General features: G+C 49.3%; 1 protein-coding gene across 5 annotated transcripts in view; it reads left to right on the forward strand.

Annotated features, from left to right (window-relative positions):
• Positions 1–18718, forward strand: part of IKZF1 (IKAROS family zinc finger 1) — an 89784-nt gene that overhangs the window by 51605 nt on the left and 19461 nt on the right. For 3 of the 5 annotated variants that reach the window (XM_081243468.1, XM_081243465.1, XM_081243464.1), the window contains exon 4: positions 14477–14737. The exons of the other annotated variants lie outside the window; for them this stretch is intronic. In XM_081243468.1, the coding sequence (XP_081099594.1) occupies positions 14477–14737 (261 nt within the window). The remainder of the gene's footprint in view (positions 1–14476; positions 14738–18718) is intronic. 5 annotated transcript variants of the gene reach the window in all.

The following is an 18718-nucleotide window of genomic DNA, read 5'->3' on the forward strand; positions in this document are numbered from 1 at the left end:
CTGTGAACACTTAACATTGTACTAATGAAATATAAACGGAAATAGGGCTGGTCCCCAGCTGGTCTCCTTGGAGAGGATCAGAAGTGGGTTTGTCCCCGTCAGCTCATCAGGCTGTTGGTTAGCTCCGTGTGTTGTCTGCTCTGGACGGCAGACCCAGCGGTTGTCGTGGGAAGGAACGCCGAGTTGACTTTGACCATTTTGTCGCTTTCCACTTGAAACAACCAAAACTGCCCCACGACCTGGCCGTCAGCTGGAAACCCTGTAAGGGTGAGTGAAGGCCTTATAAGGTCACCCCAGCCCCATTCCCAAGTGGAGGTGAGGACCTGCCAGGGTATTTGGGGTGGGAGGGAAGCCTGCCTAGACTTGGGTTTCCAGGTGCCAAGGGCATGGTCCCTGAGGGTGTCTGTCTTTCCTAGGCACCGTCACGGTCTTGCAAAGCACCAGCCCCGTTGTTTTTCCCGTGTATTAAAAACTTGGTCAGTGCTAGTCGGCTCTAGCTAATCCCTTCAGCCTGAAGTCTTTGTTGACGAGAAGATAGGTGTTATCATTGGTCCTGGTTATCCACGGCTTTCCACCGAGAAGAGGGACGGCTGAGGAGCAGGGCCTTATAAGCGTTACAGTGCATCTGCACGTGGACCCGACAGAATAGACACGATGATTCCCGTTCTGTGGGTGAGGACGCTGGGGCTCAGGGCAGCTGGTGCCTGACCGGGTCCACGTCACCTGGGGGGACAAAGCCAAGTGTCCATCCCTGCAGCCCCTGCACCCCGCTCTCTCTGACAGCACTCCTCCTTCCCAGAAGTTGACACAGCTCCAGGTTCGGGGACGTCTGGGGCGTGATGTGACACAGGCAGGAGTAGCCAGAAGACCCGTTTGAACAGAAGGGTTGGGCCCATGTGCTCGGTTCTCTAAACTGAAGTCAAGTCCAGCACTTTCCCCGAGACTCACTCGACCTAAATGACCCACTTCCTTGGAGCCACACTCAGACCTAAGAAGTACAGCGCCTTCTGCCTCATACTCTGCAGTTCCTCCTGGAATGAAATTCTGAAAATGTCCAGGTCGGACGGTTGTCTCCAAAAATACGGAGTTTGTTGATTCAATGACCCTGTGATGAGCCCCTCATGTCCTAGGTCTCGTGCAGGAGGAGAGGAAATGTGAGAAGGGAGCAAAGTGCCCGCAGCCTTTGATCTGATCACGGAATTGGGCTCCAGACACACCAGCTTCCAGAACCGGGCGTGAATCCCAAGGGCTCTGGAGTGGAGATGGCGCAGGCTGTCGTACCGAGAGAGAGGGCGGCTTCTGACCGGTTGTCGAAAGGGTGGGAGGGCAGAGGGGCCCCTCGTGGGGCGGAGAGGCATTGCTAGCTGAGTAGGTCGGGGGGACGAGACTTGAGGCCAGTGGCCCTGACATCTGCACAGGACACGGATCTGCTTGGACGAGGAGGACGTCTCCATACAGGCTGCAAGGCGTTTACAAATGAGTGCAGCCGGTGGTTTGGTTTTTCTTGCATTTTCCCTGCAGGTTCATCCATTTGGTTGTCTGAATAGCATTACCAGCTGGGAGGGTCATGGTCATTGCTGACCCGTCCTAGAGGGATTTGGCCCAGGACTTGGGGGTTTCGTCTCATCACAACGGTGCAGACCAGTGGAAACTCTGGACGTAGGTGCCCTGATAAAGGCAGCCTGTGGATGAGGATCTCAGGGCGATGGGCAGGGTGGTTTGGAAGCGGAGCCTGAAAGCAGGGTCCCCAGGGTGCAGGTCATCCCCATCCCTGTGCTGGGCAGTGGGCAGGAAGCCCTGGCAGGATGTGGGGCGGGGCAGGGCAGGGTGCCGCCCTGCGGGGCAAGGCAGCAGCTTCACGCGGGTGCTGGCTGCAATGTGACTGCAAAAGAGTCGGAGAGACAGAACTCAGAGAGAAGTCGTCCCTGGAAGGCCAGGGGTGGGCGTGAGTCCGTGCGGCCAGATGAGAGGACCACTGGTACATGGGATGAAAGGCAGGGAGCTGGGTCTGAAGAAAGTCCTTGAGCCTGGATGAGGGACGGAGCCCAGGAGACCCTGCAGCCAGGGGGCTCTGGCACATTGCTGCTTCCCGTGTCCATGCCGGACACAGGGCTGAATAGACGCCGGGTCCCGGAAGGCTACAGGAAGGATCTGGAGCGGGAAGTGGGGTGTAGCAACAGGAGCCGCTTGGGAGTGGCTCAGCCTAGGTGTGAGGCCTCGGCCAATGCTCGTGGCTCGGTGTGCGGGGTCAGACTAGCTTCCTCTTCTGTCAGGCTGGAAGGACACCCCCTTCCTGGCGTGAGTGGTCAGGAAATGTCAGCGTTCTCTTCCCCAGAAAGACACAGAGCCCCCTAACATAGAGGATGGTCTGGGGACAAATATGCACCCCAGAGACGTCTGGGTGTGGCCGAATCGCAAGAAAATCTGGATTTGGTACCTGTGCAGGATGTAACCAGGTCCCTAGCAGGAGAATGGCCTCGGGGTTTTGGCCCTCGGGGGGGTCCCTGGTCCTCTCCTTTGCCCACTGGCCCACTCGGGGACCCTGTCACTAGGGCAGTGACAGGGTGAGGGTGCCCTTCCCTGAAATGCTAGATCTGCAGGTATCGCAAAGGTCACTGCAAACCATACTTACACAAGTTAATAAGAGACTGCTGATCTGGCTGTGACCAACAGGCTAATATGAGTGAAAGAATATGTAAAAAAGTCACATGACTGCACATTTCTAAATTCTCCTAAATACGAATCTGAATGTGTTCACACTGAAATCGTCAGAGTCTTTTTTTTGACTTGGAAGTGGGCAGACTTCCTCTCTCCCCGTTTGAAAATCCCAAGTATGTTTTCATCTCTCCTGAAGGTTCCAGCAGTGTGAGAAGTATATAATTATATTCTTTATAGTTTGCACAACTAAAGGCAAACTGAAGAGTGTGGTTTGGGGGCCTTTCACCTCTTTCCCAGAATGCTCATCAATTGGCAATCTGAATAGGGTTCAGAATCTGAGACACTCCCCGCATTTTATACAAAAATGTTCGTGACAACTTGGGGAATAAAAATTCCTAGCAAATGAGCTCAATTTGCTCTTTGTTCTAAGAATATATTTCATGAAGTTTAGGAAACTTAACAAGGTTCATTAAATCCGTTTGTATCTGCACCTTTTTGTGAAACAAGAGCCTGACATGTGGGGTGAAATTTACTAGGGAAATGAAGACAAGGCTGAGAGTCAAGGAGGCATCACTTCTGCCCCCATGGTGAAGCTTCTAGGACCAGCCAGGATTGTGATCAGAGACACATCAGGTCTGCACCTGTAACACAGCCCCCCAGGTGCCTGGGGAGAAAGGTGGTGTGGCTGATTTTCACACTCGTCAGACACGTGGACACCATCAGAGTGCAGGGTACTCATGTCAACAGTCCAGAGAGAGCAAGAGACCCTGACCACCATGCCCACCATGCATTCTCACTGCCCATGGGCAAGGGGGCCGGGTGTCCGTGCACAGTGCAGCAAGGGGAGGGGGGCACACTTTCCAGACCACTCACTGGTCATCATTTTGTTGTGTGGGCAATTCCTTTTTTTTAGTTAAGATATTTATTCTTTATTTTATCATTTTTAAGTGAAGTACAGTTGTTTTACAATATTGTATTTGTTTCAGGTGTACAGCATAGAGATTCGATATTTTTTACAGATTATACTCCATTAAAAGTTATGACAAAATACACGGCTATAATTCCCTGTGCTACACAATATATCCCTGTGGCTCATCTATTTTGGGATTTTTTATTCTCATTTTTATTTTTATTTTTATATTGGAGGAGAGGTGGTTTACAATGTTGTGTTAGTTTCAGGTGTGCAGCAAAGTGAATCAGCTCTACAGATACATACATCTATTCTTTTTCAGATTCTTTCCCCACACGGGTCATTACAGAGTATGAGCAGAGCCCCCTGTGCTCTACAGTAGGTCCTTGTTGGTTACCTATTTTTTACACAGTGCTGTGTGTCTGCTAATTGTGCAGGGGATTCTGTAGGTAAATGCGCTGTAGCTGTCACGCGTGGTGAGTGTGTGTGAAGCTGCGGTAACGTTCTCGTGGTCCAGTGCCTCTCCAGCATTGTAAGGGAGGGAGCACAGCTCCCAGAGGCCCTTCCGGCAGGGAGAGAGTACTGACTCTATGCGTCAAGTACATATGGTCTCAGATTCACCTGTTTCCCTGCCAACCACCAAGAGGACGCACTCCAGAGCTTCCTGGAAGCCCCAGCCTCCTCCCTGTGACCTAATGATAGTTCCTGCCTTGGAGGACCTCGTGGGGACTAAAGGCAGCTTGTGGAAAGTGCTTGTAAGTCCCTGGTGTTTACAGAGCCCCTGGCGAATGCCTTCCCCGAGGCACTGGACCGACCAGAGTAAAATGGGATGAGATGGGACGACAGGGGACGGGGCAGGATAGGGTGAGTTTTCACGGTTCCCTGCTGTGCATCATTTCCCCACAGGGGGTGAGAGCTCGCCTTTTCCTGAACTCAGAAGCAGGTAACTGCAGGAACATGTATGGTACCCGAGCAAGGGTGAATCCTTATCGGTTCAGCTTTCCTCAGGGAAAGCACAACAACTTTATAGCTACAACTGTTTTGTCTTTTAAACTTTTTGTAATTTGAAGGGAATCAAATCTTTAGGACAACAACTTTCAAATTCCTTTGAATCATACTAGGCAAAGAACTGATGCTCTTGAAGAATGATTAACGTTCAGTGTCCGACGATGTGCTGTAATATTATTTATATTCAAAGGTAATGGGTGAAATGGAAAGCATTCTGACAGAATTCCATACTTGAAGGCTTACGCTCTGATCACCCAGGATCTCTGCAAGTGTACATCTTCTCCCGGCGAGGCAGCTTTTAGATGAATGCTGTTCATCATCACGCCTGGCCTGTAGCTGAAGGGGTACCAGGAAGTTCACTTTCAAATCAAGTCACGCTCGAGCCCCCTCTCAGCAATCTCAGCCGCATCTCAGGGAATTGGGGCAGTGACGTCATTTAATCAGAGAACTTTATATTATGTCATGTACTGTGATGTTCCTGATTGAAGAAGGTAATGCTTACCTTTCAAAACAGCTTAACCTTTTTCTCCCTTATCTGAGTTAGTAGCACCCCCATGACCCAGAACGACTGAGGTACCAAAAGTCAATACAAAGGGTTAGAACTCAGTGAAGACGATAGAATTGCGAAGGTCACTGTGACACCAGCACCCCACGGTTGACTGTCTGCAGACCATGGAGCACAGGTGCACCCAAGTGGACAGCTCTGCTGGGTGGGACACAGGTGGTGACTGTTAGATTCGGATGCTCAAGGAACAAAAGGAATAGAGGGAGACCAAAGGTTTGTTAGGAAATCATTAATGGAGCGACTTCAAGGAATAGCTTTGGAAGTGTCTACCAGACTGTTTCCCCATTATCCCAGCATTTTACTAAATTTTTCATGAGGAAAAAAAAGGGAGGCTCTGTGGTCCGATAAGTTTGGAAAACACTGGTCTAAGCACACTTCAGTAGGTCTCTTTCTTGCAGGAAACTCTGCTAATTCAGTAGTTCAGCAACACGTTTAACTTAGCAGCTACTCTGTATGCATAACTCAGACAGTTACTGGGGGGTCACTCCAGCAGAGAAAACTCTGTGTGTGTGTGTGTGTGCGTGCGTGCGTGCGTGTGTGTATGAGAGAGAGAGAGAGAGAGAGAGAGATGTGCAGTAGCTATGACCTACAAAACCGAACAAACTTGGTGATTTGAGGTGGTGATAGTATTCATGAAGGCAGCTGATAAGGAAAACCCACAGAAATTGGTAGCTCGTTTTGAGGTAGAAAACACGCATTTTTCTCCACTCAGTGTGTTGCATGAACATTTTCTAATTTTCTGTGAACACTTTCTAAGAAAAAGCTGAAGGAAGAACATTTGCAATGCAGTCAGCCCATTAAGAGTCACACTGCTTTTGTGAACATAAGCAGTTTCCCAGGAGACGCTTGGCTGTGATGCTGAGATCTTGGACCTGTTTATACCAACTCCCCTGAAGGGTTTCTCAGCAGAGAAAGTTCTAGAATGTTCTAGGTTGCAGCCCCTAAGATGTTCAACACACCAGACGTTGCTCTGCAGTGCCTGTGTGATATAGTGCCGTGAGCTCAGACCTCTGGGAAGTGGGGTCCTCTTTCGGAGCAAGCACTGTGTTACGGTTTCAACCTTCTGTCTGAGGGCTAACAGTACCAGATTAGTAACTCAATAATGGTTTTGAGTAATATTACTTTCCTTTTAAAAAACCATGCTTTCTTTTAAACTCTCACTCTGTCTCTCAGATGGTGTTACAGCCCAGCTTTCTTTTTTCCTTCTCTATTGCAGTTGCTTATGGGGCTGACGGCTTTAGGGATTTTCATGCAATAATTCCCAATTCTTTCTCTCGTAAGTATACACTTTGCTTCTAGAAAATGGTAACGTGTATTCATTTCATACTCAGTTTCCATCGTGTAAATGTTGTGAATGCATCTTTTTCCATCGCCTTCCTTCATACTTGAAAAAAATGAGATCAATTAAATATCAATCACGCTGTTTATTAAACATCTATCATCGAGAACATCTCTTACACACTGAGGTGTGTACGCCTGGTTTTAGACTGTTGGATATACTATGGAGCATGCCTTTTGTGGTGGCAGTGCAGTAATAGTAAGGGTAAAAGTAACAGTAGTATCGACAGAATTGTTACCTTACTAATGCTGTTAAACAGCTTTGTTACGAATGTGACGAGTATCTCCTCTTTGTTGAGTATGACGACCAAGGCCAGACTTTCTGCCACCGTTAAATAACCCAACATACTTTCAAGATACGTTTTACAGTTTTGTAGGATGGAGAAGGATACATACTGTCCTCCTGTTGCTCTGAAGTATTAATTTCAGAACCGAGAGAGAAGAAATCACGGGGCTTCAAGGCCGTTAGTCCGTGGTCCTCGCTTCCTGAGCAGACACACTGAGTGCTTTTGCGTGCGGGACGCTCCTGATCTGAGCTGTCAAACCAAACACAGATGTTAATCTCATTTTTATTTTTTATGTATTGAGAGATGATGAATGATAAATATATTGGGGCAACATCCCTGAAGGGGTATGTTAAGAAGTGGAAAGTGCTTTTTAAAAATGTCCAGAGAGCTGAATATTCAAAGTGGTGCCAGTTGGCACCTTTAGGACTTAAGTCTTCAGAGCCTGTATTAGTAAATTATCTAATATTAAAGCAGCATCAGAAGACAGGCCATGCTTGTTAATACTGTAACAATTATTAATATAGGCTGTAATCTAAAAGGTGTCAGGGGGCTTCCCTGGTGGCGCAGTGGTTGAGAATCTGCCTGCTAATGCAGGGGACACAGGTTCGAGCCCTGGTCTGGGAGGATCCCACATGCCACAGAGCAACTAGGCCCGTGAGCCGCAACTACTGAGCCTGCGCGTCTGGAGCCTGTGCTCCGCAACAAGAGAGGCCGCGATAGTGAGAGGCCGCGATAGTGAGAGGCGCGCGCACCGCAATGAAGAGTGGCCCCCGCTCACCACAACTAGAGAAAGCCCTCGCACAGACATGAAGACCCAACACAGCAAAAATAAATAAATAAATTAAAAGGTGTCAGTAGCTGTTAAAGATAGGTTTCTGACATCCTGGCTATCAAAAGCTCTTTGGTACCTAAAGGGTTTGGCAGTATCAACCCAAGAATATCCCTTTTCTCATAACCTACATTGACTGCTTTTCCAGTATAGAGAATGGACTTGAGGACGCAGGGAGGGGGGAGGGTAAGCTGGGACAAAGTGAGAGAGTGGCGTGGACTTATATATATACACTACCAAATGTAAAATAGATAGCTAGTGGGAAGCAGCCACATAGCACAGGGAGATCAGCTCCGTGCTTTGTGACCACCTTGAGGGGTGGGATAGGGAGGGTGGGAGGGAGATGCAAGAGGGAGGAGATATGGGGATGTATATATACATAGAGCTGATTCACTCTGTTATACAGCAGAAACTAACACAACGTTGTAAAGCAATTATACTCCTATAAAGATGTTATAAAAAAGTTATAGAGATCTTTCTCTTACTAATGCTCCTTTGAATTAACTTTAACAGCTTGAAATTTATTTCTGTTGAGATCTATATGCATATATATATATATAAACGTGTATATGTGCATCTATATGTATATGTGTGCTGGTATGATTATATAAAACGTTATACTAGGACAGATAACTAATTTCGAGATGAACAATCACATTGTTGAAATATTAAGAAGTCAAAAGCACTTAAGAGTAAGATAATGCATTCTAAGATGTGTTTTCATTAAATCTGAGGAAGGTTTAGGCTCGAGCATCTTGTAATATTGGAGCAGATCCTTTGGTAAAGACTTCAGTCTGTAAAACATTGCTACCTCTACAATACGTGGAGATACTGTAAGATAGACGGTACAGGTTTCGATACACTTCCTGTCTATATATTTATACAGTTGGGTTCACAAGGTATTCATATCTCTTTCTCTCCTCCTTCCCCACCCCCTCCCACGTACCCAAGATGTAACTAAATGGCTGTTGACCTTGATGAAGTCTCCACCCAAACAGCAACCCAACTGTTCTGGGCCAACGTCACCACCTGGTGGTCATAGTGGGAAATTGTCCTCCTCACTCATCTCTCTTTTTTTCCTTCCTGAAAATTAAAAACATAAACTGTTTGACCCCCTGTACCTCAGTTTGTGTCCCTTGTTACCTGAGGAAAATGTAAATATACTTGTAACTCATTCTTTTTTTCATAATCTTCCTCTTTTGTCTCTCCCTGATTTCATTCCATTTAAAACCTAAAACATCAAATAAGGATAAACGTATTCCTAATCATACATCTTTGCAAGGGAAAAAAAAAACACCTGCATTTTAAATAATATGAGTTATAATAAATGGTCTCAGTAACCTTAAAAATGCTTGAAAGTTTTCATAAATCCTTTAGAGGCGGTGCCAAAACTTCTACACATCTTCTCTGCATCTAAAATTTTCGTTTAATTACCCTCATTCAAGATCTCTCTTAAATATTTTTATTCCATTTGATTTTTTACTAGTCGTCAATTGCAGGACTATTTCTGTCTCCTGTTTCTTCACTTAAAATATTGAGCATTTTGAGCTTACCTGGCTTAAACTCACAGGGACAGCTTGGGGATGTCTTTTCAGTGGAAAAATGCTGTCAGAGTGCCACTTACCTCACCAGGAAATATAAAGACACATTCGAAAGGAAGAAGAAGACGAGGGGGAAACAGAACCCCTTTGTGAGGCGGGGCTGCCAGTGTGCATTATTCCTGTGCATTAAAATGATCTGATCATTCATGAGGTCGTATGATGCTTGGCAGGAGACCCAGGCCCCGATGACCCCGAGTTCCCTGGATTCTCTCATTGCTAAACTTGTCTAAGTGCTAAGGTTCAGAGGTCCAGGGTCAACTGGATCTGCCCTGTTACTAAACACATAGAAGGCCTCTGAAATATATAACAGCGAAACTTTCGTTTTCCTGAATTTTCAATTGCATCGGGGAAGGAAAGTGGCTTTTGGCTCAGGATTTGAAGGCATCCACTCTTCCTGCAGCCACGTTTATTAAATAATGACATTGGGGTCTCGTCCATTAGCTCCCGGGCGTCAGTGGAAAGGCCGCAAGGTTAGGCCTGAGCCAGAGTGTTCTGGGGTCAAGAAACACAGAAGTCCCCATTTCATGTTCTAGATTTAATCACTTCCATTCAGCACCTTACTGAGTTTGACATTTTTCTAAGTGGTGCGAGGATGGAGTCAGAAGATATTTGTGAGTATAATCCCTGTATTCAAGGAGAGTATAACATTTCACAGGAGCAGTACTGCGGATAAGCAGTTTGGGGTCCAAGGAAACGGAGCCAAAGAAGTGGTTTAGGGATTCCGAGGAGGGGAGGGACACAGAGACAGCCTCCGTGGGGTGGACGTTACACTAAATGCAGGTTAGGGAGGACTGACCATTTCCTGGAGTTGATGACGGGCGGGTCTGAAGAAAGAAAAGGACGGGGCTGGTCCTGTGGCGTTCTCAAGAAGCGGATGCAGGAAGCCTGCTTGTCCCTTTGGGTGGGCTCTGGGGTGTTTGCATGTGAACCTGCAGGGGATGGACAGCACCTGTTCCCCGTCTCCTCCTTCACCAGCGGGAGCAAAGGCTGGTGCTGCTGACCCTCAGCGGGCGTAGTTCAGAATCACGGGCCCGCCAGCGCTCAGACCCGAGGACCTCCCCGCACCAGCGCCCGCCCCTCTGGCGCCTTGACTGGGAGCCTGGCAGCCAGAGCCTGGCTGTTGCCCTCTGCCCTCGGGCTGCTCAGAGGCCTCCCGGGGCGGGTGCCCCCCTGCGGAGGGACCTCCGATCCCCACTTGGCCGCTCTTCCTGCCCCACTTCGTCCAGGAGCTCGGGGTGGGTGGCGGCATCTCTGCTCTCAGCCGGAGGCTTGTGTCTCTGAGCCGAGCATGTCCGGGCCCCTCGATGTCCGCTGGGAATGGGCTTCAGTGTCCGCCGACTTCCTTCCTTCTGACCCTCTCCGGGCTGCGCTCACCCATGTAAAGGAGGCGTTCGGCCTGGCTGGCTCCGGGGACTCTAGGTGTCAATAACAGGGGCCCCCGAGACTGCAGCCTCTGCTACCCTTTGCTCAGGCCTCGTCACTAATCATCAAGCTCATCATCACCTAAAACCCCCGAAGCCATTTTCACACTTACCGAAGTGGTGAAGCCAAGACACCCCTGTCCGAGCTTGTGTTTCTGAAATGTGTATTCTACCTTAAGTGATGCACGTCTGTTAGATTTTGACCTTTGAGATCTGGTCTGTGTTTGCCATGTCTTAAGACAGTTCCGTGGCCTGATTTCCATCAGCTACGAAAATAATACGCATGTCGCCTGTTTTCGCCTCTCCGTCACACGAGAGGCTCCGTTTTCACAGACGCAAGGGTGGGGGGTGCCCCTCTTCCATGCAACCAGCACCCAGCCTGCATTTGTCCACAAAGAGATGGGAACCTTCCCCCAACACTGAGAGAAAGTGCACACGTGCTTGAATCTGCCGAGCCCATGCTGACGTGTTGCCCTCTGGTTCTCACCTCCACTCCCAGCACCCTCGGGCCCCCTTTCTCCCCCTCTTACTTGCCACAGATCTCTCCTGTCACAGTCTGGCCTCAAATTCACCCGCAGAGCTCTAGCACGCTTCCAGCCCTGCATCCCCGGCATGTGGCCTCCGGCTTTTGTGACTCAGTGCATCACCGTTTGCTTACCTGGAGCACTCTGTCCAGTTCCCATTACTTACGCTGCCTTGACCTTGCCACTGTGATCCAGGGACCCCCAGTCTGGGGGTCTGCCTACCTTTTTTTCGAAAACCAGAACATCACAGGATACTGAATTTTCTCCTTCAAGTTTGGTCCCTTCTGGCACCAAACACATCTACCTAAAATCGTACGAGGGGACCCACAGTGGTCGGAGGCTAGTTTAAAATAAGCTCTCTTCAGCCTCTGGTGTTCGGCTCTGTGGACAGAGTCCTCAGAGAAGCTGTCACATGGCAGCTGGCCCGCCTTCGTCAACTGCTGTCGGACGAGTGACTGGTGTCAAGGCTCCTGGCTTGAGGGCGTCTGTGATATTTAAGGTGACATCCGTCCCTCGGTTTTCACCCCCGCTGTCCTCACCCCGTTCACTCCTGACGCGCTTTACCTGCTCTGCCGGCAGGCTGCCCGCGGGACCGGGACGTGTGTCCTGATGGCAGAAACCTCAGGTCGCCCGAAGCTCCCCTGCTGCTCACCAGGAAGGGCCCGCACTTCGTCATCGACACAAGCCACAGGGCCACCAGACGGTCACACAAACACCTGTCTTCTTAATGCAGAACAGGTGGGAGTTTGGGGCAAGTGTTAATAAGTCCTGTACTGAGGTGTGTTTTGGAGCAAGCAAGAGTCAGTTCCACTGAGCTGGTTGCCTCTAAACTTACGACCTGGAGCTGAGTGCAGGAAGATCGGCGAAGGGAATCATGCCAACGCTTGTTCATCTGCATGGTTCCCTTCCTCCGTCCACGGGGTCCTTGGCCTGCGCCCTGGGTCCCAGCTCCGGGCGCTGCAGAACCTGCCACACCTACAGTCATTTGCCCCGCTGTGCTCTGAAGTGGCCCCATCTCATTTTCAAAAGCCGTGAGACAGATGATTAAAAATAACCCTGGTGAAGGAGTGCAGCGGGCTGTGAGCGTTCCGGAGCAGAACCCAGTGGGCAGGGAGGCCCCCGTGAGTTCGCTGTGAGAACGGGATTCCAGAGGGCTCCGGGGTGAAGCGCCTTCACGTGATGGCACAGCCACCCTCCTCACCTGTCTCGTCTCCTGAGCTCGCCATGTAGGTAGGGCTTGGTTCCCTGCCTCCAGAGGCTGGGAGAGGCCAGCAGGAGGCCACTGAGATGCAGGATGCTCCCGAGTCCCTGCTCTTCGGGATCTAGCAGGGAGGCTCACCTGGACACGCCCACTTCCTGGAGTCCTCGGGACAGTCTTCTGTGATGCAAGGATGTGATGGGAAGAGATATCCCATCACTTCTGGGGCCTCCAAGTCCACAGTGGGGGTGTGGCCCGTATCCCAGCTCATTCGTTCCATTTGCTTATTGGTCTGCAAGTCTTCTCTCCAAAGATCTGATGGGCAACCTGGGCGGTGTGGTGGTTAGGAGCGTGGGCGCTGGGGCCAGGCTGCCTGCAGTATCTCCCAGCTGTGTGACCTCAGGCAAGTTGCTCGACTTCTCTGTGCCTGGGCATCTTCAACTGTAAAATAGGATAACAGCACCTCACTTATAGGGCCGTTGTGAGGGTTACCCATGACAGGGCAGTTAAAGCGCCTGGCACGCGCTCCATGCCGTGAACATTCCTGGGGAGCCCCCTCAAGGGGACGGCTTTGTGGGAACGTGCTTTCATTTGCCAGGCCAGTCGCTGGCCTCGGTTCACTTTATATCTCTTTACCCACTAAATCCTCTCAAAGCCCCTGCTGGGCTAGTGTGGATAGTTCTCGTTTGTACAGATGAGGATTGCCCAAGATCTCAGAGCTTATGAAGAGTGGAGCTGAGATTCCAAACTGGGAATTTTTATTTCAGAGTCTGGGCTCTGGGCTTCCAAATCATGAGAAATGTGTTGAGTCAAACGAACTTGGAGTATTACTAGCACAGTTTTTCTCAGAATCGAGTGTACGTGGAAATCCCTTGGGTGCTCATGTGCAGAATGCCCAGGGCAGGGCCTACCTCCCAGACTTTCTAGTTCAGTGGGTGAGAGTGGACCCAAGAGTCTGCTCTTCCAGCAAGTTCTCAGGAGATGCCAGTGCTGCTGGTCCAGGGGCCACACTTGGAGAACCCCTGACTTGCAACGTCGATCATAGATTTGGTAGCCCTGGTTACTGTCGATCTCACTGATTATTTTTCCTGGCAGAATTTACCTACTTCCTGTTCTTCACGTCTAGAGACTGTGATGAACGTGAGGCCTTTCAGTGTAACTGCAGTTCCTCCCGGTCATCACAATATTGGATTCAGCCATCCATCATCAGTTGGTGTTTCAGAAGAATGCAAACCAAATGTCTATTTTCTTTACCAAGAAAAATACATGAATGACAGAAATAATGACTCTAAATGCAGAGTAGACAGTGGTTATTGTACTATTCACCCCCATGCACACACGAGTCTTGCTTTCTGAAAAGCTAGTGCAGATCTGTTACGTTCACCATCATGCTGGTCAACCCTTCAGCAACTGGAGGAAACCTGAGAAATCATGGCACTTCTTTAGGACACAGATTTTATTTTCATCATGGAATAAAAAGGGTGTAGAGTGACCACGTGTCAAAGAAAAAACAAACAAACAGAACTCTTTCAGGAATTTTGGTCAGAAATCTGAGCGCGTGTTTGCTGAGTTTTGTCTCCATGTTTATTCATACATGAACGAAGGAGAGGTAGCTTGTGCTTTTCCTTATGCTTAAGGGGACTTTTTCAGGCTAGATAAGCGCTTCTTAGGGGGTTTTGCCAAACGAGGTCCCACACCTCGGGGGCTACGTGATCAGTACTCACCTTCTGGCGTGAGGGGTCTTCTGGCTCACAGGGTGTCGGACTTGGCCTCAGGTCACTCCAGCGGGGCCCAGGCTGTCACAGTGGACCCGGTGACCTTACCCTGCATAGAGGTCCCCCCTCACACACCCAGTCCAAAGCGAGAATTTATAAATTCCATGCATTTCCACCGTCCGCCCTCCGGACCTACAGAGAAGGCAGACAAGGCTCCCAAATCCGTGATGCTTGCTGCCATGTGTCACAGTCCCCTGTGGGCCGGTGGGTCCAGAGCCCGGGCCACTGTCCCCGGGTGTCAGCTGCCAGGAACCTGTGTGTAGAAGGTGTCGCCCCCGCCGGGTTGTCTCTGCTGCTGTGCTGTTCTGTTCTGTTTTTGCGATGACACTGAGTGGCCCCCTGTGTTGTATTGTCTCTTTCAGCTGGTAATGTTAAAGTAGAGACTCAGAGTGATGAAGAGAATGGGCGTGCCTGTGAAGTGAATGGGGAAGAGTGTGCGGAGGACGTACGGATGCTCGATGCCTCCGGAGAGAAAATGAATGGCTCCCACGGTGTCCAAGGCAGCAAAGCTTTGTCAGGAGCTGGGGGCATTCGACTTCCTAACGGCAAACTAAAGTGTGATGTCTGTGGGATAATTTGCATCGGCCCCAATGTGCTCATGGTCCACAAAAGAAGCCACACTGGTAAGGCCTGGCGTAGTTCCTCCTTTGGCGGCCTGGAGGGGCCCACGGGGTGTCGCAGAGGACAAGGCCCTTCCCGGCTGAGTGTCCTGAGCGAGGCGCAGCCTCCCTATTCGGGAACAATATTCAGAAAAGGACTTCTGAACATGCACCCATTTGATCCTATATATTAAAGCCGTAAACAGAAAGGAAAAGGTAACAGGTATGCAGGTTCTGACAAGGGCCTGAAAGCATACTCTCTAAATATTGGCGGTGGGGCTGTCTTTAAAAAACGGTGGTTCACCCTTAAAAAAATGAGACAAAGCAAGATAAGAGGAGATTGATAAGCTGAAATCTCCTCCAATTTTCCACTAAGAAACCCATGAGTCAAATGTGCATGTTGGGGTTATCCAAACTGATAAAGGCTTGATTTTTAGAAACACTCGTTGAATGGTGGAATAGCAGCAAAATTTAGTCTTTCAGAAAGAGTTCTGTTTTCAGATGGCTTATCCTCCGGCAGGTGACACTCCCACCAAGATGGTTTGGTTGCCACTAGATTCTATCTCAAATTGGTAAAGAATTGAATACCCAAACCCCTGTCCTAGTGGACGGGGCAGTGGAGGCTTTGGCAGTAGAGAACAGTATTCTGTGTCCAGAAAGGAAGGGACGCAGACACTCTTGTGTCTGACGGCTGCACCCAGGCTCCTGACATGTTCTCACACTGGGGGCTGGAGGAATAGGGTCTCCGTTCTGCCCCGTCCACATCCCCCGGGGTGCACAGTCCTGGTGGGTGACCAGTCACGGGTATCCCCACCAGGACTGTCACCACAAGTGGCACTAGACAGTCTTCAAAATAAAATGTTAACAGGTCGCATCTTACCTAAACTGCATGCATAAGGTGTCTTTTGAATTGAACAGAAACTTTACTCTTCTGCCCGAAAGGTGGAAACAACACAATAAATGTGCCAACTCCAGTGGTCACTGAAAGTTGGGCCATAAAACATACCGTGAGCCGTTGCTGCCCCAGAGGGTGGCATCTTAGGTCATCGTAAAGCCAGCGTCTGCCCCTGTTCTCCACAAGAGGAGAAAAACAAACCGATAAAAGCAGACTGAAGAGGCGGAGTGGGTTTTGTAAGCCAGCTCAGGGAAGTGAGGAAGAACATCACAGCCTCCTGTGATTCTCCCCAGGGGCCAAACGCTTATCTGATTATCAAAACTGAAGCAGGAACTCAGAAAATTCATGGAGCAAAACAGCTGGGTTGTCAGGAAATGTGGACCTTTGTGGAGTTGTCATTTTTGTATTTGAATCAGGCAGTTCCCAGAAAAATTTCTGTTTGTCATACATCTGGAAAACCGTAAAATATGTTGATTTTCAGTCAACATTCATTTTCGGTAAAAACGTAACTTCTACAGTTTAGCAGATTTTGCTTTTCCTAATGTGCCTCTTAATCCTCCAATTATCCAGTGGAATGTCCCCGCCACATCCAGCCCCAAGGGAAGCTCACAGGAGAGTAGTCAGGCTCCCCGCTTTGTAATGAGGTGGAAATTAATGTGAAGGTAGGTTACGTAGTGATAGACCCTTCACAGGTTACACCGGGACCCATATCAATTCATTCCTGATGGAGGAACAGACCTTGCAAATGCATTACTTTCCTGCTAATTCATGTAAAACCTGACTATACAGTGAAAGTTCTCTTCAATAAATATTTGATAACTGAATGAAATGCTGGCATACTAAATGGCCAAAATATAATGACTGCCTGCCCTGATAAAAAGAATAATTGCGTTTAATGAATAAACCCGCCAAGTATGGATATGCAGAGTAGACCGGCTGTTTGCTGCCCACTTCTGCTCACAGATAGTGGCTACGGGCCAAGTAGGTGCCAACACGTGGAGTTTTTCGCTTACAGAACGAGTTCATTCCAGAAAGAGAGACATAGAGACCATCAGTTTTATGGTTCCTGCCTTGACTTTTATTTAAAAAAAAAAAAAATGAAACAAGGAACTCCTGATTTGCTTTCATAATGCTTTTCCACTTTGCATAAATATAGTCATAGGTCGATATAGAAATAGTTTGGCCAAACTAGGCTTGAATAAATAGACATGCTAGGAGGTTTCCATTTTCCTGGAATAGGAGTGGAATGTATCAGAAAGACATGCTTTGCTAATTACCAACCCCGTCCTGAATTCTCTAACATGTCAAGTCCCCATAAATCACCGGGGTGTCCTGTGAAAATGCAGACTCTGGTCCAGACCCAGAGGACACTGGGAGCAGCCGTAGGTGGTGGGACGTGCAGTTGACAGCGGACCGGAAACAGTGCCATTTCAGGGGGCCCTTTGTCGGGGAGCCTGGGCTCCACCTAATGTCCCCCCAGAAGCCAGGACTTGCCCCTGCCGTCACCGAGTGGGATGGGTGCACTGGGGTTTCCTTCTGGAGGACTGCAGCTCTCTGGGGCAATCTCCCACATCACCGCCTCTGAGAGGGGCCAGGGCTGCCCTTGTGTGAGTCGTCCATTGATGACACCATTTCACTTCCCCAGTTGTGCTGCTCAGTTTCATTTTTTTAAACCCAAGCGTCATTGTAGCACTTTCCCGCCAACCTCCGAGGGCTCACGGGAGAGTCAGAGGGAGGGTAGTGGTAGAGGACCGTGCAGTAACCTGATTCTAAGTGATGGGTTTTTAACAGGAAGCCTCAGGAAAAGTGTCTGAATGATGGTTCTTCTGTCCGGCCCTGCGCCCACTCCATTCCCATCTATAAGGCGGAAAGGCAGAGTCGCCGTGCTTTGTAAATACGGCATCGCACTGGGTGCTGCTCCGAGGCGCAGCTGCAATAAGCCCAAGCGAAGCCTTGTAGTTCAGTGTATTTTTTAATTCACTTTCTTCTGATATAGGGTCAGAAATTTCATGATGTGGGCATCCGTGGAGACTTTCTTTTTTGCCCAATTAAGTTATGCAAAGGAGCTCAGACATTTCTTACAGGGAGTCTCTGAAATGACAGATTATAGAGTTACTGGGATTAAAAACTAAATTTTGAATTAATGATATGAAAGCCCTCAACCCAATTAAATAAAAGGGAATACAGCCTTGGAGGAACTTGGTCTACCTTGGCTACCACCAGCCGTGTACGTGCCGGGGGCAAGCGATCACCAGTAGAAGTACACAGATATCGTGGGCTGTGTTCTGCCGTCTAGCTCCGGGGCCCTGATCCCTTTCCTGCTAACACCCCCAAAGGGAAACCACCTTGAGTTGAACTCCGTGTTGTCACTGCAGGGAACGCTGTCTTCCAGTCCCCAGGCCCTGTGATACATATTCATGTCAGCACAGCAATCAGAAACAAATAGATTCCCAGGAAAGCTTGCCAGCAGGATTAAGACACCAGGCCCAGCAGGATACACGAGAGCCGATGACTCAAGTTAGAAGACAGATTGCACTCTCAGAGACACGGCCCCTGTCTTTCCTGCCTGCCCTGTTCTGCAGAAGGGACGCATGGCTGGAAGGATCTGTCCTTTCTCACTCTGCTGACTTGCTGTCCTGCACAGACGCTGGCTGGACGGCAGGGTCCAAGCTGGTGTTCCCTCCAGCCCGTCCGACCTCAGGAGGAGCCCAGCCAGCACCTCGTCAGCACAGAGGGGACGCTTCACAATGTGTGGGGTCACACTTAGGCATGCTGGTCACCAAGAGTGGCCCACATCCTTGTCACAAGCATTTTCGTGGCATGAGACCACCCAGCTTTCCAGAACAGCCAGCCTGAGGGTCCCCCTGCCAGGGCGAGTGGGTGGAAGCTTTTCCCCTACGAGGTCGCCCTGGGCTCTTCTTCCTTGTTTTGTCTGCTTAGAGTTAAGCCACACACACGTGTGTGTGTGTGTGTGTGTGTGTGTGTGTGTGTGTGTGTGAAGGCTCAGAAGTGTTTCTAGTAGGTAATGAGCAATCTCTATTGGATGCTCCTCGGGGCTGCCTGACTATCAGCTATTTTAATCTCATCCAGTGTGGCCTCCTGACTCAGAG

Source organism: Mesoplodon bidens (assembly GCF_964165515.1).
Source record: "Mesoplodon bidens genome assembly, chromosome: 9".
NCBI classification, from domain to species: domain Eukaryota; kingdom Metazoa; phylum Chordata; class Mammalia; order Artiodactyla; family Ziphiidae; genus Mesoplodon; species Mesoplodon bidens.